Source organism: Mustela nivalis (genome assembly GCF_964662115.1).
Source record: "Mustela nivalis genome assembly, chromosome: 6".
Taxonomy (NCBI): domain Eukaryota; kingdom Metazoa; phylum Chordata; class Mammalia; order Carnivora; family Mustelidae; genus Mustela; species Mustela nivalis.
The window spans coordinates 91,449,413-91,474,224 of record NC_139025.1 but is presented as its reverse complement, the minus strand read 5'-3'; the positions used below and the strand labels follow the sequence as shown (position 1 = coordinate 91,474,224).

The window sequence follows — 24,812 nt, the reverse complement described above, 5'->3', positions numbered from 1 at the left end:
TACCCCCTCCTACCCCCTCCAACCCCCACCCCGCCTTCCCCACCACCACCAACTGCCATGCCCTAAGGTATACTCCTAAAACCTTAAAGGCCTAGTTGGAAGAAATAAGTTCCTTTTGAGATACAAGATATCTATTTATCTCTTTCCTACCTCCCTTCCCATGAGATACAAGATATCTATTTATCTCTTTCCTACCTCCCTTCCCATGATAAATGAATCTCTGTTCTGTGAACACAACCAGTTCAACACACACATGTACACATACACACACAAAGAGTTTCAATTTATTGGTTTGCTCTTTGGGAACGGTGATATAGAACATAATTGGGATTAAAATCAAATTCTAGTTACAGATTCATAGAACTTTGCTTTAAACCAAATTAACTTTTAAGAGACTATTAAATCGCCTCTCATCCTCATACATTAACAAAGTAACTCAATCATAATCTATATAATCCTCTGTTGGTTTTCCATGATTAAAGCACACATAATACATAATGCAATTGATATTAAATATCTTGAGAATGACAAGTCAATAGAACTCCTTCCACTCTTAAGCATTAGCTGGTCATTTAGACATGTTCTGTACATACACTTTTCATTTAAGATTTTCTCCTTCAAAGGACTTGTGAACTATTCATTATTATGTGCTATTTGTATACACATGTCAGATGTCATCCAAAATTACATTTAAATTCTCTCTTCTTATTGCTTCAGAAATGTTAACCTTTAAGGAACATTCAATTAAAAAAAAAAAAAACAAAAGTTCAGGTCCTGACTCTTGCAACACATGTTCATATGTGTCAAGATTTTATTGTTTCCCTCTGACCTGATTAAAGCCTCCAACAACATACAATGTGCCACTTTCTTCTTTGCTCAACTCAGAGGAAGTCAAATAAAAAGAGAAAAAACAAATGCTCAAAATCACAGTGACCAAGGATTTGAATTAATAATTACATTAAATAACCATAACTTTTTGTTTAACTATTCACATTCCACACAGTGGAAATTATCGTTTCCTCCAGATTTTTCACTTACATTTTTAACTTTGAAGAACTACAATAACAAAAAAACAACTTACAGACTCACAGGATGTGTGTTTTTCTCTTTTAATGCCAAGCACAAAGTGTACATCATAAAATTCATATTTGGTGTTTGGCATTATTTTAATAGGAAAGATTGAGATCACAAGTATCTTGCCATAAAAAACTCTACTATAATAATGAAAAAAACATACTTTTTCATCAGTGACTCCAATACAATATGTAATAGATATGGCACTGTCAATAAATGTTGGAAGACACACCATATTTTGCTAGTCTTAATATAGGCACAGTAAGAAAAGCAGACATTTCCCTCTTTGGCTAGCGCTGTTGGGGGGTTGTAATTTTTTTTTTCAGGGTAGTTATGCTGCTGATTATCCCAGTGAAGTTAATTTTGAGGAAGTTCTCTTTACTTAAGCCAAATCCAACTTACATGCAAGACTGTGGTACAAGCTACTAAAAGAAGATTACTGCTGCCAACTTAAGTCATCTCTTTTTAACAAAATCGCATGCTTGTGGCAGAGTTAAGACAACAAGAGAAGTTCAATGTCTGCTGGTTCTGAATGTCATTTTCCTTTCTAGTGTGGTTTTACATGTTCAGCTCCTTCCCCCTTCTTTTCCTCTCCCCCACGCTCAAAATTCTGGCTTAGTATTTGTGTGCTTAATTAAATCCACTCTGTGCTTTTTTTGTTGGAGGATGTGGATGAGGAGGAGATTTAGGGCAGAGCCATACAGTGTATACGAAATACGCGGACCGTGTGTTCGGGCAAATTTGCCTCGTGTGGAAGCATCAGTAGTGAGTTCGAAAGTTTCAAAACTCGACCCGATATTCTGGGTGTTCAAGATAACTTCTGCCTCAAAGTATGGTTCTGGCTTAGCTGTTAGATGGAAGAGCGCCACACCAAAAAAATAAAATAAAATAAAAGCAGGCTCTTTAGTGCAATGCTGGCACCTTAGATGGGCAACTAAAATGCTAAGTCAATGGTGCTTGTTTCCCCTATCACACGTGACTTGGCTAGCAAGGATGAGAAGGTACAAGGCAAAAAAGGAGTTCTGGGGGGTGGGGACAGATTTACACAGAAAACCTCAGGCTTAAAGAGCCAAATCCAAACCGCAGTAAGGTCCACCTGCCCCACACTTTGGCCATCAGATAAATCCTAAGAAAGGATGGGGAGGAGCCAGAGTTTAATCAGTGGAGGGGTCTACCAGTAGGTTCTGGATGGTTACAATGTTGTCTGAATCCCAATTCTAGTAGAGACAGCTAACGCACCCAAATGCTCCGATTTTTTACCCCCAGATGCTCTGATTCTCAACTGGGATTTCTCATTAGACCCTGAGAAGGCAAGGAAAGATGGGGAAGACACATCCTTGACACTTCCTCCCCGTATTAAACTACTCCTTAGCCAGAGGCAGTCTCCTTTATTTCTTTATTCTCTTCTGGTCCCCTGTTCAATTTCCTACCAATGACTGAAACAAAAATAATATACTTCTAGCTCAAAAGGAGAAGACCCTCAACTCTCCCCTCTTAGCCCCGTTCACTGACAAGGACACTGAGCAAAGGGAGAATCTTTCTAAAACAGGGCTGTGGCTCTCACGGGCATTACACAGAAATAATAAGCTGGGAAAGAGGTGGTTACAACCAAGCAAAAGGAAAGTTACGGGGACCTTCTGCTTACGAGGTGTTCGTTTTCTTCCTATCGCTGCATAGGGGTTTCTGAACTATGTCTATTTTCTGCCTGAGGGGCGGAGTCTGGGGTGGGGGTCCTCTTGGTTTCGCTCACTCACCCGGTTCTGAAAATAAGAGTGGCCAATATTTATGTTTTAAGTGTGGTGTTGCGTTACAGCCAATGTCAGCATATCACAGTGACAGCCAAAGTTAGTGATTTTTTGGCAATTTCGTTTCTCCTCTGTTCACTTGGTTTCTGTTAAATACCAGGGGAAAACTCACTGAAGCATGGGTTGCACTGTTTCGGGGTTGGCCTTTCAAGACTCTGCAGGTCTCCCGCGGGAACTCGTGTTGCGTCCAACTGGCCCCCCCACCTGTCCATCACACCCACCTCTCCCTCCTGTGTCCCTCTTGTCCTTTGCGCGCACACCAGCCTCCTGGAGTCGGAAGACCCTTCCCAAAATGAGAAACAGTCACCTCTATGGTGGAATGAGCTAATTAAGAGTCCCGGGCAGAGAAGGATTTAGACTGAAATAGTCACTGAGATCCTAAGAAGGGATGGACTGTGGAAGGGGGAGGAGGACAGGAAGAAGCAGGCACAGGTGGAAATACCTTTTCCAAGTATGAAGCAGCACTAAAACAGGTCTCTTGCCCTCAGAGTAGCCTTTTGCATTAACATTCATTCAGAAAGGAGAATCTGGTCCTGGGAGGGCACGTGGAACACCCGGGCAGAGGCTGACCGCAGCCCCGCCCCTTTTCACGTGCCTCCCCCAGGTGCGGGCTTTCTGTGCCAGCCCCCTGGAAGCGGACACGTTTGCATAATAGGAAGCGTCCTCCTCTGGCGTGTGCCACGCCCCCCCAGACACCCACGCACACTCATGCACACAAACTACGCACTAGCAGGCTCCGGTCAGAAGGCAGCTGGTGGTTCTTCTTGCTTGTAAGTTGAAGCCAAGTAAGAATCAGGTGGTTTTAGGTCTGGCTCTGGGTCCGCCTGAGGCTGCATCCCTAAGACAGGCTGGGTGTGCCCACCTTAATCCAAATCGATGGATATGCATCGACACTGTTTGACTCGCGTGACCCTCTTCTTCTTGGTGGGCGGCTGCAGTTCGGGGCAGTTGAGCGTGACCATCATGGTGGTGAACTTCTTGGGCTTGCAGAAGGAGCAGGACTGGAAGGAGCCTTCCTCCTTCCGGATGTGCCTGGGGATGTAGAAGGAGTTGCACTGGCCGTAGCAGAAGCGGTTGATGATGGTACGGCTGTTGCATCCCTCCTCGTGGATGGTCTGCTTCAGCGGCTGGGTTTTGCACCAGTCTCGCTTCAGGTATTTGCGCTCGGTCACGTGCAGGGCCTCCTGGCTGGACTCCAGCACCTCCTCCCCGGGCATGGCAGTGCCACGGCCTTGGCCACGCCCCCGATTCCTGGAGCCCGGTTGCTGGGGAGACTGAGTCTGCTCGGAGTCATTGTGCTGGGCCTTGTCTGGTGGAGGGATGGCCCCTTGGGACCCCTTCTTCTTCCCTTCGGCGGTGGGCAGGAGGGTCCCCAAGAGGAGAAGCAGGGCTCCCACAGTGTAGGCCGTGCGGCTCATGCTAACAGAGGGAAGCACAGAGAGGGGAGACACAGGAGACAGACAAGTCAATTTGAAAATTAACAGCAGCTAATGTTTTATCAGGCACTTCTTAGGCCTTCTATGTAAGACATTTCATTTCCTTCTCACAAGATCTCTATGAATCTGGTATTATCATTCTCATCCCCCACCTAGCAGACAAGCCACTGTGTAGCTTGCCCCGGGTCACCGGCGAATAAGGCAAGATGGCCCGCTCAGCCAGGCCCTACCGCTTCATGGCATGTCCTCCCACCGCAGTTCCTTCCCTGCTGCGGATACCAATCACTTCGGAGTTACCTTGTGGTCACGTAATTCATTCTTGTATTGGGCCGAATTACCTTTGTACCTCTCTGGGGAAACCCAATTTTCTGTTTAGTTTTACAGCAAGGCAAATCAACCTCACTGTCCAGGTTACATCAGCCAGGAAAGGACCCCAGTATCCTTTTCTCCCCCAGCTGGCATGAGTGCTTCTTGAATTGTGCCTTGTGTGTTTGGCTGGATGCTTGGATGTTCACTGATAGCAGACCTTCCAAGGAGAACCCAGGCAGAGCCAGGCAAACTGTGCAGGGAGGGAGAGCACTTAGCAAGAACAACACTGGATCCAAAGTCAAGACTGGGTTTCCAGTCCAGGTCTTGGGGCGACAACTTACCATCGGACCTTGAGAAAATCACTTTGCTTCTCGAGAAATGACTTCTTGTAAGCTCATCTCCCCAGAGAGGTTGTTCAGATCAAATTTGAGGTTCAAACAAAAGCAGTTTGAGAACTAACCAGATCTATGGCAGGGTCTCAGACAGAATGAATTACCTTTCCAGAAAGATCACATTAACTCCTAAGACTCCTGGACTTCTCACTTGTTCTCATTTTTAAATGGGCATAGCTATTGATTATATCATTCATGATATCATGATAGACAGTTTTCTATCTTTAAATGATGAAATATGTCATTTACATGTGCGTGTCTCTGTGTGTGTGTTTCATCTGAGGTAGAAAATGGCATAAGAAAACAGGTATATGTGAAATAATTATGGCATTAATAAATGCTGTAGATGTGTAGAATAAATTAATGATAGTGAATTATTGTGGATGGGCCTGGACTTAGACATGGGTCAGAAAGGGCAGTGAACAATGGCAAAAAAATTAGAGAAGCAGGGAAGGCAGAGGGAAAACTAATAAAACAGGAAAGCAAGGATGGAGAGACAGAGAAGAAATGGACTACGGAATCTAAATCAGAGAAAGGAGGGCTCCTACGGGGGCAGAGTGTTAAGGGAAGGTAGAGGGGACAGAGGAGAAAGAGGAGAAGCCAGAACATATTTTTTTAAGAGGGCAAGCATCACGCTATTGTGATTCTCTTGACACAGTGCCTTCCAAACCTCCAGGAGCAGAGGATCGCCTGGGGGTATTGTTAAAATGCAGATTCTAATTCAGTCAGTCTGCCTTTCTAACAAGCTTTGAGTAGCAAGGCCTGTAGCTCTGGCAACCTCGGGGCACAGAAAAGAGTTATTAAAATGTGGAAGGATTTTCTTTTCAAAGAGCGCAATTGCAAATTCACAGCTCTCCTCTCGGGCCATCTAACCAAATCTGACCTGCATCTTGAGGCTTCCCCCATTCCCCAGCCCCCGTGCCCCACCATGATTCTGAACCTAAGGGCAGATCTGTGAGTACCCATTTCCCTCTTCTCTTTTATAGACCAGCATTACATATAATAATAAGTGCAATTTAATAGTAACCTTATCACATCCCCCCAAAGAGCTGTACGAGTTGGTATGATTAGCTAAAGCAGTCACCTTTCAAAGACAAAGGCCTTGCGGAATCTACATTCTCTAAGTAACAGTCCCTGTAAGTAAAGACCATGCAACCCTAAGGTTAATGTTGAATTAAGATAACTTAATATTAAATTTAAAATACCCTTAAATGGCACCATTTTTCTAACATTAACCTAATACTCTGGGGCAAGTTCAAGTTTGGAACTGATAATGTGACATTTAGCTCCTGTTCTTTCGACTGTAGACTCCCTGGCTTTTGTCAGTTTATGTTACAACATCCCTGTTCTTTAAACAGAGCCTTTTTTGCCTCAACAACAAAAAAAATTAATTTCCTTGTTTTGTCTTTAAAAATCACTCATGAGAAAAATCCAGTTATAAAACAGTGCTGATTTTCTCCAGAGACCAGCATAACTTGAGCCATGACAGTTCAGTCTCCTAAGCAAATACATTGTGAATTTGAGAAGTTTTAACAAATTTCTTCTATTTGTTTAATTGGGGAGCAGGACCTACACTAAAATTCAGTCTGCCCATTTCAAAGAGGAGCACAGGAGACAGCCCTAGGCTTACACCCACAGTCTTCCCTCATCCCTACTGAAAATGGCCCCAAGGACAATTCAGCCCTCCCAGAGCAAGACCCTTAGAGCCCAACATCACAGAGACCAATCTGAAACTGACTGGGAATATATATTGCATGTGACAGTTCACGTCATAAAGCCATCCCCTCCCACAAACATCTGCCCAAAAAATGCAATTTCCTTTCTCCAGACCAACATAGGACTCTTTTTATGCTCGACTTTTCCTTCCTGGCATTTTCACATTGTCATTAAATAAATATCTAGTCCGAAGGTCGTGAGGACTTAGACATTGCCTTATCCTCAGCGCCTGGCTCAGAGTAGGTGCTCTTTTGTTAAATGAGTGCTTGTTATAGCCCACGTTGATTTACAGAGTCTCCCTTTTCATTTTAAGATGCTTCGTGTGTGCCGATGAGCAGCTGAGCCTAACACAATATTTTTGATTTCTGACTTGTAGGAGAGCAAACTCCTTCTAGCCTAGAAGTATCTTAATATTTGTTTTTCTTTTTCTAGGAAAACTTCAGATAGACACTACTTTTCACCTGGTCCCATGCAGAATGCTGTGGGTTTCATTTTCCAATTGAAGCCACTGTATTCCCTATGGCAGAAACCAACAATAAAGCAAGCAGTAAATTCACAATTAGTCAACAGTGGTTTTCAGTTTTAATTTAGACAGACTTCCTGCTCCTATGGGAGCTTTCGAACCCCGTAAGCCAAAGGGGTCTAGAATGACAGACTGTTTTCTTGTTTGGGGGGGTTTTAAAGAAAAGTAAATTTTTCTCAAAATAAGATTTATTAGGTGTGGAAAATGTTATAAAATGGTTTTTCATGTCTTAAAAAAGGCAACTTTTTAAGATCTTTAGTGCTTACTGTGAGGCTTTTGACTCTTTAAAACTTAAAATTAGCTATTTGGAGAAAAGTAAAAACCAACTTCAGGAATCTCAATCAACACAGACCTCAGCTTAAAGAACAGTGGTTCTCTGAAGGACTCTGCACATTCCTCATGAGTAAGAGTTAGAAGCTTGAGAATTCTAGTAGTGCTAGAACCAAGGCTCTGTCAAGTCATTGTGGTCAATCACCCAACCTCCCCCCCCACACACCACAGACTGGTCATGATTACTCAGTGAAGAAAAAGGGACTGTTTTGCTCTTAAAATCCCAGTTGTATTGCCACCAAATAATCCGCACTTTGTAAATATCACAAGCTTGCAGGAAATCATGAAGATGTAAATTTCTCGAAGACCGTTCTTTTCCATATCAACACCTCGCAGAAAACCCCATTATCAAAAATCAGTCTAAATCCTAATCAAACCTCAGGTTCCTATGAATTATCCCTCATGCCCAACCATGAGCTGCAAACATTTTTGGTAATTTGCATCCATGAAATGACCCACTGACATCATTGAAGTCGAGCTGCAGTTTGTGGGTCCAGAGTGCATCAGGACACCCACAAAGACCTCCCTTTATACTTGTTGCAGACAAACCCTGCCTCAACTTCTCCTTAATGCATTTCTGTTTTCTCCACGTAATGTGATTTTTCGTAGCAAGTTTTTTTGGCAATTACTCTCCATCAGCAAGACCTACCTACCCTTACCATTTTTTCCCTTTACTACTGGTCCTCGCCTCCAATCCACTTGTCCCAGAGCACATAGATACTCTCAAGGCAGTTCTTCTCTACCTGATGCTTTTCTTCAGGTTTCCCTTAGTGATCAAGAGAAAACATCCGCACGCAGGATAAGCCAGATCAGCCACCTCTGTCCGGTGTAGGTCATGGTGATTTAGTCCAATCTTCATAAGGTTCTAAGAACACAATCGTCTAACTCTAAGGAATCAGAAATAAAAATGCTGTGTGTGACCTGTGTCCAGTATTCTCAATGTCTTTCGGAAAGATTAGGCCAGCTCCTTGGGGCACCCTTCTTACCGTATTTCTCATTTTAGCTAATCGACCTGCTTATAATCAGTTAAATGGAGTGCTGAGTGGGAATTACAGGGAATTGACAATGGGTCAGCAGGCCAGATGTCTATGCCTGAACATCTGATCCACTCCTGATGAATTAAGTTTTAGAAAGACGTTCAACAGGCATGACATCAAATTATTCTCTCAGTAGAAGAAAATAATTAAAGTGACAGCAAATGCTCTAAATGCAGGCCAGATTTTAGAATAATCTCTTCCTTTTTCTCAGAACTAAATCTTTGAGAAGGGAAAGGTTATTTTTAACTTGATCTTGAATTTTTAAAAAGATAGCTTTTAGAAGTTAAGTAGAGAATTTTCCCCCAGACAAATCGAAAAAAGAAGATAGAAGAATTACTTGCTGGCAAACTAGTAGAAGATAAAGTCTCATCCTGTATGAGTCGCAAGACCCTAACTACAACCTCCCTATTTAGAAGACCATTCAAGCTAAATCAGGTTGGCCACCCATATCACACAGGACAGAAAGGAAACCTCCAGGTGGTTAAGTATCTCAACAGCTCTATGCCCACTGGAAGATTTTTTGCTGAAATGAATGATTGTATGCAATTTTTGAGGTCAACAGAAAACAAGTTAGAAAGTAATAAATATTCACTGAGCAGCACTATTGAGAGTTAATCAGTAGGTTCTGTTTTGGGATGCAAGACGGGTGGTAGTATTTATATGCAGGGAATTCAGGATTTAATTTCAGAAATAACTTGTAATATATCTGGTGCCATATCATGTTACTGCTTCTTCCAATACCACCGCTGATAATAAGAATTATCTCTATTTTTGAACCCTGAGCATGTATGCCAAGCATTGTGCATAAATCAGACTGTATTTTATCGAGAGAACATGAGGTAGATAATATTGTCTTCCCTTTATCAAGCAGGGAATCCAGAGTCAGAAAAGTTAGGAATCTGCCCAAAGTCAGACAGCTCCTCAGTTGGAGAGTAAGGGCTGGAGACCCATTCTACGGAGCCCCCGAACGTGTCTTTAATCACTGTTCTGTGGACACCCGGCACAGTTCTTAACAAGGGACACGTGAACTTGTTTTTAATACAATACAGTTTGAAGAATATTGTAAGTCAAGTAATTATCTAGTTTGTATCTTCATGTTCACATGTGGAAAAAAAAAAAAAAAACTTCTGTTGTCCCAGGAATTATTGTTGTGCTTTGCATTTCTAAGAGCATATGTTAAAACTAAAGAAAATTCCTTGCAGATGTAAGGCATGGGCTGGTAACACTTGTGATCTGTGCCTTTCAGTTGGATGCTACAGTTACCTCCCCTCACCGTCCCCCACCACCACTTTTCGTTACATAAAAGGGTTAGGTTTTCCCTTCAGTCCTTAACTCTATTCTAGGACATGCTCCAAGCATTTCTTCGGAAAGGGGTCTGTGGCATAAAACTTCTTGGCCTTATTTCACTTGTGATACTTGAACATTAAGAGCAAGACAGAGGGTTTCAGTTTAGAAGACAAGGCAGGCAGCTCTGGTTCAAAGATGTGAGGATTCAGTAGGTTTCTACTCTCCTCTGTGCAATCATTTCCATAAAGGCTGTGTCAGCCAAATAGGATTTCCTATAGATCATGGGTTACCAAAACATTTCACTCAAAATGCACTTTTAAGAAAATAGAAAACCTGTAAAATTACAAAGTTTCCAAAAGACTTCAATTCCTACAGTGACCTGAGGGTTAAGCACACACACACACACACACACACACACACACACACACACAACTACAGTTCTAAAGAACCCTTTAATAATTAGTTAGTACTACAATTGCAGAGTGTAGTTTACCCAGTGATAGCAATAAAATCACCTACTGTTGTAGACTTGTTGCTTTGAAATGCCCATCTCTTCAAGTCCCCCAGCACCCCCTTCCAAAAGAAAAGAAAAGAAAGGAAAGGAAAGAAAAGAAAAGGAAAGGAAAGGAAAGGAAAAGGATCGAAAAGGGGGGGGGGGAAAGAGGGGGTAGGGGCTGGAAAGCCCTGGGGTGAAAGAAGACTCCTAACGGGGGACTGGGGTTATCTTAACCTCTTCTCTGCTATTTATTTAAGTTGTGTGTACAGCCAAAAGGAAGCCCCCACTCTGGGGTCCCTGGGACAGCTTAAATCCCCGTGACCCACTTAACACAATAGATTGTTTTAATCAACTCGTGTCCTGGCACCATCTCGAAAGGGAACATAAACAGACGCGCACATCGCTCAGATCTACTTTTTCCAGCGGGAGATCCAATTACCTACCAGTGGTCGCCTCTCTGCCCTCGTATCATTTAAGGAGAGATTTTTAACCCCTAACGTCGGGGCTGTATTTCTGTGTAAAAAAAATTGCTGGGGTTCAAAGTAGGCAGAGGAGGAGAAGGCGGCAGCAGGATTCAACCCGGGGAACCGTTCAGGCCAGCTCCGGGCGCGCAGCAAGGGCTTCAGGGCAGAAGCCCCGTCACCTCCTGTCTGCCCCCGCCTCGCCCGGGGACTGTCGCCAGAGCCCGCTGCGGAGAAACACCCGGCTGGGGCGCCCCCAAGGAGGACCTGGGATCCGAAGGCAATGCCAAACCAGAGCGGTGGCGAGTCCGTTCTTCCCAAGCCTGAAGTCTACAAATCGCTCCGGCCCGCAAGGTGACAGCCCCAACTCCCCCTCCGACCCCAGGACTGGCGACGGGGTCACCGAGACGGAGAGGGAGAAGAGACGACGACTGGGGCGTCTAAGCCGCCAGTCCCGCATCGTCCGTCGCTAGCGAGACTCAGCGAGGAAGGCGGGGGCCTCAAGGACACAAACTAAGGAGTACAGGGGAAATGGGACGGGGCGGCTTGGCGCTACCTGGCCCCCGGACGTCCGCGCTTCAAGCGAGGCGCGAGTGGTGCGGGGAGAAGCCTGAAAGAGAGCACCCAGCGCCCACGCGGGCCCAGCCGGCCGGTGGATGTGTGCGGTGTTTGTGGTGTGAGCATTGCAGGCTCGCTGGACTCTGGGTCCCCGACCGCGCCACAGCCCTTCAGCAGACCCGTTACCCGACGCTCCGGTTTCCACCGCGGCCGAACTCCGCGGCTCTGTTCTCGCCCGAGTCTCCATCTCACCTTGACGATGGGCCAGTGGACCCTCCGCTGAGTCTCCGGTTCCTCCAGCCCACCGCGGGATCACACCTGGGACTCCCACCGGAGCCCCCAGAGGTCCCGAGCGGAAGCGCCGGGCTTCGGACACTTGGCCCCTCTCCGTGCGCTGGCCCCGCGGTCCCGGGTCGAGCCGCAGGGCCCGGCTGCTGCCCACCACTCCCGCTCGCCACCCCTCCGCGCTCGAGGGGCGCCCACTAGGGCTCCGCGCCTCTGAGGTGCCGGCCGGGTTGGCAGGAGCGACTGCCACACGCACCAGGAGCGCGTTAGCTGGGCCCCGGGAGGTGGAAGTGGGATGCGGGGCAATAGCTCTCGCTCCTGACATCCTCCTTGCCAGGCTTCCCACGCGGACAGCGCAAGGTGAGGTTACGGCAGCCAAGACGGTGGCGGGCAGAAGTTTTCTGCATAATTCTGGAGTTTTCTGCATAATTCGCCCTGGGGAACCGCGGCCTCGGTCTGCGCGTCTGGAGGGCTACCGCGCGTCTGCACCAAGCGGGACGCGGGAGTCTTTTGACGGGACCCTTGCGCTCTCTTTCTCTCGCTCTCATTCTCTCACTCACTGGGACGGGAGCCTCTGCACTCACCTGTCAGTGCTGCGGGTCTCCGGGGCCTGCGCTCTCGACGCGGGGCGCGGTGTGCGACCGCGGCCCGAGCCGCCGGGGCTTGGCGTGGGGTCAGCCAGACAGAGAGTACGGCTCTCGCTGCACACTGGGTCGCCCGGTCCGCGGAGGGCGCACCGAGTGCGGGGCATCGCGCCGTCTCCGGTTTAAATGCCGGCAGCCGAGCCGGATGCCCGGGGCCGCGCCTCTCCATTGGCCAGGCGCCGCCGCCGCCGCGGGACCCGCTATCCGCCCCCTTTCCCGGTACTGCCCCCGCCCCCCCGTACCCCTCCTGCCTCCCGGCGGGGTCCCCTCTCCGCCTGCCTCGCCTCTTTGTCTGCTCCCCCCGCCCAGGCCGGCTGGGAGAGGTCACCCCAGGGAACCGCGCCTGGAATGCACAGCAAATCACATTTTCCGCTCCCGTTGGAGGGGGAAGCGCGGGAGGAAATCCCCCCGGCTCCAGGCCCCTCATTCCTCGTCCGCCCCAGGCCTGGGCTTTTCCTCTCGCCCGCCCCGCTCCGCCTGCGTTGGCCCCGCAACGCGCTCGGTCGCAGAAGCTGCCCTGGAACGAGCAAGATCTCCGTGGGATCTCGACAGACGAGGCGGTTCTGGCCCCGTGGCGGGAGCGGGCCTGCAGGATGCTCTGGTTGAACGGTCGCCGCGGCTCCGCCGCGGCTCGGCCGGAGGCCCCCAACTTCGAGGGCGCTGACCCCCGCGCCCCCGTTAACCCTGGCGGGCTCGCCGGCCGCCAGCAGGAGCCTGTCTCCAACATGACACCCTCCTCTCCTCGCCCGCCGCGGTTTCTTTCAGCTCAGATGCTGACGGCCTCGGCCCCGGAGTGTACAGAAGGGAATAACAGGGGGGGAGAGTAAACCTTAAAGGACCCTCGCAAATCAAGGTTTCCATTTCTAAGCCATCTTTAAACGGGAGAGAACAACAGCTATGCGAGAAGAGGCATGTTCAAGTTGAACAAATGAGGAGGATAAAACGTCAGGCGAGGAAGGTACTTCCCAGGAATATAAGACCAAAAAAAAAAAAAACAACAACAACAACAACAAAAAAAAAAAAACAAAAAAAACCCGTTTGTGAAAAGGAGGCGTCACATTCTGTATTTGTTACTGAGAACCCGATGGATAGCAGCGAACACACTCAATGCATAAATATTTTTCGAAAGATGAGCGAACACTTTCATTTGTTCTCTTAGCTTGAAAATTGGTTCCTCAAAGAAGCCGTAAATTCTGTGTGTCGAAGTTATAGCCCGTGCAAAAATCAACCCGGCTGCGAGGTCTGCAGACCGGCTCCACCAGCCAGGTCAGATGATGGCTTCGGAAAAGAAAAAGAAAAAAAAAGGGGGGGGGCGGTTATAGAAGGAAATGTGAAGGTGCCTGTGCTCCTAAAGCAAAATAAACAAAACAATGAAACCCAACAAAAGGTACTTGGGAAACAGTCCTGATTTAAGCACTTGGCTAAGAAAACAAAACAAAACCCCAGAACAGCATGATTTTTTTCTCTTTAGGCAGTCATTGTAAGGAAGCTGCCAGAAACACTGAACACCTACTAGATACTCTGAAGAACTTGAAATCAATTTTTCAAAATAAATGAAACAAGAAGGAAGTCAGCAATAAATCAATGTCTGTCTAGAGAATCTTCATCAGGGGGATGTTTTGTTTGTGCAGTCTGCACTTTCTACCCATAAACTCAGTGCTCCACTTGAAATTTACTTTCCAATAATTTTTTGTTAAATCATCCCATGCAGTTTGTAGTTGCTTGCAGAAGATGAACATTCAACAGGGCTTAAAGGTTGAGGCTGGTGGAGTGGGCTAGAGGAGATTAGGGGAGGTCAGAAATATACAAAATGTTTAGACAAGTAACAGTCCAGCCAAAGCCCACCACCAATCTGTAGAAGCCAACTGTTCTCTTTGGGAGTCAACTCAGAAGAGAAAGGGGCATATTTTACAAATGCCATTAACTCCTAATTCAAAATCAATGTTTTGGTCACCTCCCCCCCCCCAAAACTCATAAAAACTGCCCCAAATAAAAACACATTGACAAGGGTTTTCCTTCCTAATTGGAAGTAATTGTTTTGGAACACTGAGACTGTAGTTTGATATATTTCAATCTGTGACTCTGTGACTGTTTGTATCTCCTTCTAGTTAATGTGAGATCACAATGATCCCTCCTCGGAAGGCTTTCGAGACCACAGTGTCTATAATACAAACACTCCTGTCCTCACCCCACCACTCCACAGCTCTATCCCATTTCACCGAGCCTGGTCTCTTTAGTTTCACTCATCTCTCCCTGTCACTACAATGGAGGCTTCATGATGGCGGAGACTTTGTCTGTAGTAGTCATTCAGGTTACACCAAGCTCATAGAATACAATGCCCAAGACAGACTTAGGATTCAACAAATAGTTGTGAACTAGGAATGTTCAGCCCACACCCACTAACTAGGATTAGCAACTGAGCCCAACGACAACCATCATGAATATGGTAAACAGGGACCCTCACCTCACAGAGTTTATAGTTGAGAGTATTTGTAAATGTTTATATAGATATCCAAGCTTTTGGCCTCATATTTGTGTTTCCACAGCTCTCAACCCGTCATTGCAAACCATTATCCAATCAGGGTGAAGGCATAAGAGTAAAACCTCTTCAGGCCTCTTTAACCATAATTACATAATTGAAACCTGCTCTTAGTAGGAGGGGGAAGAAGTAGAAGGATTCCATGTAGTCAAAGTTAAAATTTTAAATCTAGGATGTCTAAACAGTGATCACTAAGTGATAAATGTCACTTACAGAAACAACTTGCAAATTACTTTGAGGCTTTGAGAAGTATAAGTCATGCTCAGCTACTGTTTTTATTAAAGGGGAATCTATTTCTCTTGTTCTACTCACCTATCTGTGGCGTGTGTTTGTCTTCATCTAATTCCCAACATGTTAAGACGGGGTTTCTCTTTCAGATTTGGGGAAGAACCTTGAAGTCCTTCATAGGGCAGTCTTTGCTCAAAACCGCAAAAGCTGTTCACCCAATTGTGGAGATGACGTATGGCATCTTGCATTGGATTAAAGAAGAAAAAAAGCCATTCATCCATCTGGAACTGACCTTGGTGCTCTTTCTAAAGGAAAAAACCAAAACAAAACATGGTGATGAACCTGACAATGGTTAAAGAAAAAGATATTTGCAACAGTCAAATAATAGCTAAATGATTCCTATCTAGAATGAATTTCACTTATACACTAGTAAGAAAGAAAACTCCTCAAGTCACCCAATAGGAGTTGGCAAAGCACATGACTGGGCACTTCACAAAGGTAGAAACCCGAATGACCAATAAACATGAAAAGGCACTAGATTATACTAGTAAATAGGGAAAATGCAAACTGAAGAAAGAAGATGCCCTTGCCGAGCTCACAGACTGACAAAGACAAGTCTGCCACTATCCAGTGTTAAAGAGAATATGCAGAAGCAGGCACTTAATGCAATGGCAGTGAGAGTGTATTGGTAGGACCATTGCTGAGAGTAATTTGTTGAAATGTGATAAAGTTCACCATGCCGCTAGTATACCACTCAGCCATTCTACTTCTAGGTAAGCACCTTACAAGAACTTGAACACATGTAGGAGGCCTAGAATTGTGTGAGCGCTTTCACTGCAGAATCATTTGTAACTGTCTCAGCTCAGAGTCGACTCCTGGCCATGACTCTTGCTCTCTGTGCATAAGCAGCAAAACGTTGACCAGTGTCCGGTATATGATCGATGCACATACATGTGAAAAATCCAAACAATGCCGCCAAATACATGCACATGAACAAATAAATCATGCGGACCATTTTAACACTGTTGGGACCTAATTCCATACAAGTGTTTATTGTGTACACTACCATGTGCGGTGCAGTATAAAGAAGGCAAAAAGTCTGGATATGGTCCTTCACAGTCCTTATATAGGCCCAGCAGAAAAAAGTACTGAATTTAAAGGCAAAACAAAATCAGAATAAATTTATGACTCCTCCTCGTAGGAAATGAGTGCCCCTGGGTTAGATATTTAAGCCCTCTGAGCCTAAACTCAATCATCTGTTTTATAGGAATGGTAATAATGCCTACCTCTGGGTAGATGACGGAATTAAGTACAGTGAGCTCCGTGAAAATGCCAGACACATAACAGACGCTTAATAAACAGGAGTGACTGCTTGGATCCTCTAGAGCAGTTGGAAGCTGAAACAAAGACAATGGAAATGTAATTTCAGCATGGGTCATGCCTTAGGTATCTTTACACTCACTGTGCTTAATGCACTGGATGGTACGTAATAGGCAGTTGATAAAGTTACTAAATGAGAACATACAGAGGGGAAAGGAAGGAAGTGACCGTGACAGAGGGAGGGAGAGGATGAAGGCATGTGGGAAGGAAGGAAAGGAAAGGAAAGGAGGCGGGGAGAGAGAAGGCAAGATCGGAAAGGCAGGAGTGAGGCGGGAGCGGTGGGGAGGGAAGGGAAGGAGAGATAGCCTTCCAGTAAATGGCACAGCAGCTTCTATTTTGGGTGAGACCAGCAAATGGCATAAATATCCTAGAGAGGGGCACGGGCTGGACAGCAAATCCCTCTGGCTCTCTTTTGCTTGCGTCATAAGAATCACTTAGACCCAAAGTTAAGAGTTCTCCGAATGTGTTCACTGCAGGGGCAGAATCTGAGAAAGAATCCAGAAGATGCCTGAACGCGTAGCAAGAGAGGCTGGACTTCCCATGTAGAAGGCTGCTGGCAGAGATGTGGGAATGCAGCAAGACAGAAATGGATTTCTCAGAAAAAAAAAAAAAAAATTCATATACCCAAATAGTACCAAAAAGTACCCAACTAGAACGGAACCTGCTGGAAATGAGGCTCCCACCTTCATCTATCTGTAGGCTGGGTGGCTCGTTAAGTCTGGAAAGTTTCTATTTGTTTTGAGCTCTTTGATGCCACTTCACTCTTAGAAAAATTTGGATGGAACTTTAATTAGTTATTGATTCTCTGCGTGTCCTTAGTGTTTGAACGGCTGTGGGTCTTCGTTTTCTAAATCTTTGTACGTACGCTTTCCAAGAAAAGCTCATTCTGCTGCAATTTTAAAATGCCAGGGCTGATTAAACTGAAGGTCCTCTGGGCTTTACCCCATTGTCTTTGGCTGCTCTGCCCCTTTCTTTTGCTTTTGGCTTATTCAACTCATTTCCAGCTTTTGTTCCCTTGAGATCTCCGCTGTTCAATAGGGGCCATGTTCTAAGATTTACCTTTTCACTTTTTTTGGTCCTTTTCTTATGTGTCATTTTGCTCTTGCCATAACTGTCCTAATCAGTCACTTGTCCTGCATTGCATCTTTTAAAAGATTTTATGACATTATAAATATATGATAAACTCCTCCTAGAAAACTTAGAAAATAAAGAAAATCAAAGAAAATTAAAATCTCTTATAATCCCACGACCCCTAAATAACCACTGTTTACACATACACAACACACACACATATGACACATATATACATATAACATATATAGGTTTCCCTCCAGCTATATGAATTATATGTGTGTGTCTGAAAGTTGGCTTTGATTAACTACCTAACATGTACTAAACACTAGGCTTTTCCTGCATTATCTAACTTAATCCTCACACCAATCCTATGATGGTACTATTATTATTTGTTCTTTTTTAAAGGTGAGGACAGTGATGTGCAGGGGAGTCGTGTCACTGTCTCCAAGGCACACAGCTGTATAAGGCAGAAGAGGAGTTCATGGCCAGCTGATATGTATGCTCCCTTCAGTTACTTTCTACACCCATTGTGATGTAGTTAGTGTTGACGTCGAACACCATTAGTACTGATATTCAAACACCATGATTACTTCACACACAAAAAGAGCACACGAAATGCCAAACAATTAAAATAATTTAATAGCCAATATTGTCAAGACATTTGGCTGTGCAAAAGATGGACATATATATGAGGATTACAAGTTGGAATTCTACACGACTGTATTTATAAAGATTCTGAACACATGGCCGTTGACAGCTCAGATATGGCCTATCTTCTTGGGTTTTTTGTACAAACGCTGCCTTACTTCTGTTATCGTTTTTTGTTTTTTGTTTTTAGATTTTATTTATTTATTTGACATGGAGGATGGGGTGGAGAGCACAAGTAGAGGGAGCAGCTAGGCAGAGGCCGGAGAAACAGGCTCTCTGATGACCAGAGAGCCCAACACCGGGTTCCATCCCAGGACCCCTGGGATCATGACCTACGCTAAAGGCAGACGCTTAAACCCTTAATCGACTAAGCCACCCAGGTAACCCTCCATTATTATTGTTATTAGTGACACTGTAAGTATATTTTTTAAGATTTGGAGTTCATAAAGTAGTTCAGTACTTTGGGGACTAAGAGCAGAGAAACATGAATCTGAAGGTGGAAAGTCAACTCAAGACCTGCTTTCCCTTCTAAAGATCAACATGAGCCCCTATGCCGATCTGCACTGACCTCACCAAGGGTCTAAATTTAATTTTTAAAAAAATCTTGGTTCCTTCTTCACGACTTCCTTCCTTGGCTTAAAAGGTTGGATCGTCTGGAATAGGAATATAATTTCTCATTCCTCTTTAAAAGAAAGACAAAAATGTAAACCATGGGCTCCTCACTGCTTACGCCAGAGCCGTACAAGAGCACTTTATATAAACTAACCATTTGTCCATTGGTGTTTGTAAGGAGCTTCGTAGACATACAGCATTTGAGACACACTCTCTAGAAAAATGTGCCTTTAAGAGGATCAGACAATGAAGAGACCAACGGAAAAAGAAATTCCTCGCTACTGACTTCCAGAACGTGAACAGAAGTCGCTGGGATGAGCACTGAGCTGCCTTTTCCCCTACGTGGAAGGCCGTGGAAGCCGGAGGGAAAAGCTTCCAGAGACTCAGGAGCCTTGTCTGTAATTCATGTTCCTATATCCTAGATTACTCACCTGGGTGACAAGAAAGAGAAAAATAAAAAGGACATACTTTGGATGGGACAAAAGGGCCGTGTGTCCCCAACTCCTGGCTTCCAGACCATCTCCCAGGAGACTCAGGGGCGGCAGGAATTTCCTGACGATTGTCCTCCCCATCAGTCTGAGTGGCGAGGGGAACTCGGGATGTCCCAGAGGCATGTACTTGTCTGCCCACAAGCCAGCTGTGTTGTGGGGAAATGCGGGGCTGAGCACAGGGCAGGCTCCTCAAAATGGTAAAGCATCGTTCTTAGTCACATTGTTCTTAGTCCACAGAAAGAAAAAACCTTTCTGAAAATAAACCATAACAATTCTTGCAGCAGCTACTCTGCTAACCAGAACAATCCATAATGTCTGTGGACAGATTAGGATGTATTTCCCCCTAGACAAATCTCTGTGGCCGCATCTCAGCACCAGCAACCTCAAAAAGCCTGTCCAGCCAAAATTTGGGGACATTAGCCTGAGTTCCTTGATATGTTTCCAGTTTTCCTTGAAAGAAAGAAGGAGGGAGAGAAGGAAGGCAGGGGAAGAGAAGGGAAGGGAAGGCACCAATCCTTTCAAATAAGAAAGACAGATTATTTCAGAAATCAGCAGCTTCTCTTAATAGGTACCTAACTTTAGCTCTGTAGTTCTGAGCAGCTATCTCTCTCTCTTTTTTTTTTTTTTAAGATTTTATTTATTTGATATATAGAGAGAGAGATCACAAGTAGGCAGAGAGGCAGGTGGAGAGAGAGGAAAGCAGGCTGCCTGCTGAGCAGAGAACCCCATTGGGGGTTCGATCCCAGGGCAGAGGCTTAACCCTCTGAGCCACCCAGGCACCCCATGAGCAGCTATTTGAATAGCAGTTAATACTGTGTGAACCCTGTACTAGCAACCTAGTGGGAAGAATCTTGTCACTGGGAAGAATTCTGAAGTGAGAGTTTGCTTTTCCTATAAACATTTGATATAGATACAGAGTTGCACAAATACCACTAAGGACGTGAAAGGAGCAGAAGACTGAGTGGTCAGTGTCTGCTCCTACCCTTGGGGTACCCTCAGGCTCACTCTCTGCAAATCCAACGCTTGAACCAAACACCCTGGTCCCTGAGAATATGTCCCCAGAGTCCCAATTCCATGCCTTCGTTCCGGCTTCACTCCGCTTAGGATTTCCTCCCTTCCTGTTGAATTCCTTCCCTTACTTCGAGACCCTGAGGCATTTTCTATGATTCCTGTCATGTTTTTTTACTGTCTTTTAGACATTTCTTCTTGAATGGAAGGTAGGCGGCGTGAGTGCTGGTACTATTTCTTTCCTCATCTTTGAGCTCCCCGCGGGTCTAGCACAGTGCCTGGAACAGAGAAGATGCACCCTCAGTAGATGTTGGTGGAACTGGAAGCAAGGACTTAGCTTAAAATAAAGGAAGCTGAGTTGAATCGTAATGAAAGTGCTCCAAATCTCATGATTTCCACTTCAGCATTCTGTTGATCGCATGGCCTCTGGGAGCTTCCTTAGATCTATGAAGTGCAAGAGTCTATTCACAACGTGGTTGCCAGCTGTAGCCCTTCAGGTACGTGGGTGGGTGTCATGCCTTCACTGCTGTCCACCCCCCCTCCGGTCACCGCCCAGACCCCCGGGGCCGGCCACCGGCCACCGGCATGTCTCATCTTTACTGCTGTCTTCAGTCCCACTGATGCAGGCGCATGGCCGCTGACTCAACTTCTCAAATCACACTGCAGATCATGCCCTTCCCTTCCCTGAAACCCTTTCTCCTTGGCTCTTACGAAACTTGGAAATTATTTGGTTTGCTAGCTGGCTTCATTTTCTTCTGGCTCCCTCACATGCCTGCAAGTTCTGTGGGGACAAGAACCATCTCTGTCCAGTGCGCTGTCCCCCGGCCTCTAGTGAGGGGGCTTGGAACGTACTAGATGCTTACAAACCTTTCTTGAGGGAACCTATAAAAATGCAGAGTTGTTAAATCATTCTCCTTCACGCTCTTAAGCCCTGCTCCACCTCCCACTCTCCTTGTCCCTGCTTTGTGTTTCCACACTGATTGGCACTCACTGGAAGAATGAACAGGGCATGGCTCTGGAGCTGAGCCCTCCAGCAGAACCATTGTCTTTAGTTCTGTTGTGGAATCAGAGAGCACATCCCTGTGCTCTGTGCGCACCCCACCCATCGAGGAACAGCCAGCAATCGTGGCACAGACTCGCTCGCTCTTGGAACTTCTGCTGCAGCTCTAGAAACTTCTCTTGTAAAAACCAATCGTGAGACAACATTCCAAAGACCCCAGAGATGTGGCTCAGCGTCATGGCCTGTCGGATGAGAGAGTATCCACTCTCCTACAGGTATCATGATCAAGTTTTGTGAGAAATGCGTACCGTACTCTTGCCCCTGTTTCTGGGACATCTTAAAGACTTGTTGGGGGCAGGTATTTTGGTGTTCTCTGCCTGGTCAAACAGAGCACAAAAGACAGATGATATTGAATAAAAGAAAGAACATTTGTGCATGCGGGCAGGATGCATGCACATTTTGCTACTGGTTTTATTGTTTACTTTTTTTTTTCCGAACAGAGTCCCATAACTGGCCAAGTAATTGTTAAGGCATCCATAATTTCAAATGCCTGCTTTTTTTTTTTTTGTTAACTATTTCTTGATGGAGATCTGAGTATCTCATCTTAATTCATCTTGGGGAATCTACAGTATGGCAGAAGCATTTTATCATGGTGGCTATGGCTTCTGAAAGCATAGCTTCAAACCACAGGAGTGTCTGATGACCATCTGAGAGGGGAGGTGGGCTGATCAGGAACCATTGTCTTTAGTTCTGTTGTGGAATTTGGGGTTTTAGAAGTAAATAAATAAATATATTTAGAAATAAAAATATTTATTCCTAAATATTTTTAGAAATAAACCCATGCAGGTAATGCCAAAGCCTAGAAGGATTTTCAGAGGCTCCTTGTGGCCGCAGTAGTTTGGAGGTTGGTCCCACAGCAAGGGCATTCTTCCATTCCTTGACTCCACCCCCCAGCCCCTCATCTTCACCCATTCCCATGCTATTTGGTCTTAACTTCAGCCATCGATTCCCTATAGATGACCATGTCTCAGAGTCACTGGAAGAACTTAAAAAATATTTGATTCTCAGCGCTTGCTCTCGACTACTGCATCAGAATCTCCAGGGCTTGGGCCCAAGAATCTATATTTTTACAAAACCCTTACGATGATTCTGACAAGTAGCCAGGATTGGGAATCACTGTTGTAGTGGAAAGAATTCCATTTGCAACTAAACTCAGCCAGCCAACTACTTAAGCAACTTTAGACAGGTCAACTCTTGGACCACCAGGAAAACAGAAGACATGACACGTAGGTAATAGAGTTGTTGCAGAATTAAATGGAATTATGTATGTGATCTCTGCATTTATGTGTATTTTGTAGATTGGATTAGTTAATACTCTGCTTGTGACCTAGAAGCTGCCCAGAGACTTCGTTTGAAATTGTGTTGAGCTTCCTCTTCAGGGTTTAATTCCTTATGAAACTTGGTTTCTCCCTTTGTCAGTCACCAAGCATAAGGCCATATGTAGATGAATCATAAGCCCATCATGCCATGTGTTCTAAGAGCCTTCCAAGTTCATTGCTACAAGAAACACTCAACATTTAATGCATATTGTTTCTTGATATCTCTTTCCAAATTGCCAGTACAGTTTCCATTTCTGGGAAATTACATAGACATGTCTGGATCCAACTCTTTTATCTTTGCATTTCCAACTGCTCTGTTTTCCTTCTTTCTTCCCATCAAATTCTCATATTTTGACAGTTTTAAGACCAGCTCTTCCTTGATCTTTTCCTTCCTATAATATATTGAATTGAAATGAGCCCATTCTCCTTGGTGTGCCTTCTTTCCAAACACAGAGTACTCTGAAGTTCAGATTCTCTTTCTGTGAGCGGGTTAACATCACAAAAAGTTTGTGGTTTTATCCATCATAAACAAGAGTGTTTTAAATGAACTCTGCTTCTTTTCTTCAAGCATCACAGAAAGGTTGGGACACAGGGAAATGAATTTTTCAGTAAGAAAAGTTACTTATTAAAAATAGTGAAGACAAAAGTATGTAAGTTGATTCGGTAGGAAGAATTTGTAAAATGCTTTAACTTAAAAGGAAATACTCCTGTAGGCATCCACAGTGAATCAGAAGGAAACCACTCTGGTCTCTTGAAAAAGATGTTTACTCTGTTCAGTGTTGACAAAATGTATCCAAAAAAGCTCTTTCTGTTAAGAAGGGGAGGAAGAAGGCAAACTGCATGTGAAAGTATTTGATCCTATTTCATTTGGGAATGTTACAGCTGATCTGAGCATATCAACAAACATGGTATTAGCCAGCAACCATGTTTTGCATTGAACACACCCATTTGTAAAAATAGAAGAAATACTATAGTCACATTTTCAGTTCTTCTCTTTATTAAAAAAAAAAAAATAAGGCAATGTGGTTTGAGTTGTGAATCCATTGAAGACATCTTTGATGAATCAACAGTCAGGGCATATGTAAAAAGTGATTTGGAAAATTTCTTATGGGTTGTGGGTGGGGGATGGGGAGGAATAGACTGTTAAGTCCATTGTCTTTCTGGCTCTTCCATTGACCCCTCTCACTCCATAAGTTCACCTGCTGTTACAATACACCTGCTTTGCCCACCTCTCTCAGAGTTCTCTGGGATGTGACTGATTCGTAGCAAAGTAATCAGACCTCATTGAATAACTGGTGTCATCTAAATATGATGCATTAGGGGGCACCTGGGTGGCTCAGATGGTTAAGTGTCTGCCTTTGGCTCAGGTCACGATCCCAAGGTCCTGGGATAGAGCCCCAAGTCAGGTTCTCTGTTCAGCAGGGAGTCTGCTTCTCTCTCTCTTCCTGCCTGCTGCTCCCTCTGCTTGTGCTCTCTCTGCCTCTCTCTCTCAAATGAATTAAAAAAATATATTAAAAAAATATAATGCATTCGTCCTCATCAGACACTCTAGCATCATCCAATCTGCAAGCTTCCAAAAGCTGTGTAGGACAAATCAGCTAACAGCCCAGTTCAAAAACCAACAGTAATAAAAAAGCTAAGGTACAGTGAAAAAAATGAAAAAGAAAAACTTCCATCTTCACCTGTTTGTTCGTGTCATTGTGCACTAAAGGGAAAAGTGATTCCCATGTCAATAGTAATGATAAAAATTTGAGTTTGAGTTTTACTTTCATTCTAGCTATAATTATTTATTTTCTTTAGAACATACCTCATTGCATCAAATAAGTAGGTTGGTTTCCTTTTTTAAAACAGATTAATCACAGGGTGCCTGGGTGGCTCAGTTGGTTAAGCACCTGCCTTCAGCTCAGGTCATGATCCCGGGTCCTGGGATCAAGTCCCATATCCCTCCCTGAGCAGGGAGCCTGCTTCTCCCTCTCCCTCAGCCTGCCACTCCCCCTGCTTGTGCACTCTCTCTCTCTCCCTCTCTCTCTGTCAAATAAATAAATAAAATCTTAAAAAAAAAAAAAAAAGAAAGAAAGAAAGAACGAAATACTGGCAACA

At 44.9% G+C, this 24,812-nt stretch overlaps 1 protein-coding gene across 1 annotated transcript; it reads right to left on the bottom strand.

Moving 5' to 3' along the window:
* Positions 1-256: 256 nt before the first annotated feature.
* GREM1 (gremlin 1, DAN family BMP antagonist) lies at positions 257-12,605 on the bottom strand. Its single transcript, XM_082734313.1, has 2 exons — positions 12,294-12,605; positions 257-4,298 (listed from the first exon to the last, which is right to left on the bottom strand). Exons 1-2 carry the CDS (start codon positions 12,458-12,460, stop codon positions 3,743-3,745), a joined length of 723 nt encoding a protein of 240 aa, XP_082590439.1. The 5' UTR covers positions 12,461-12,605; the 3' UTR covers positions 257-3,742.
* Between the last annotated feature and the right edge of the window lie 12,207 nt (positions 12,606-24,812).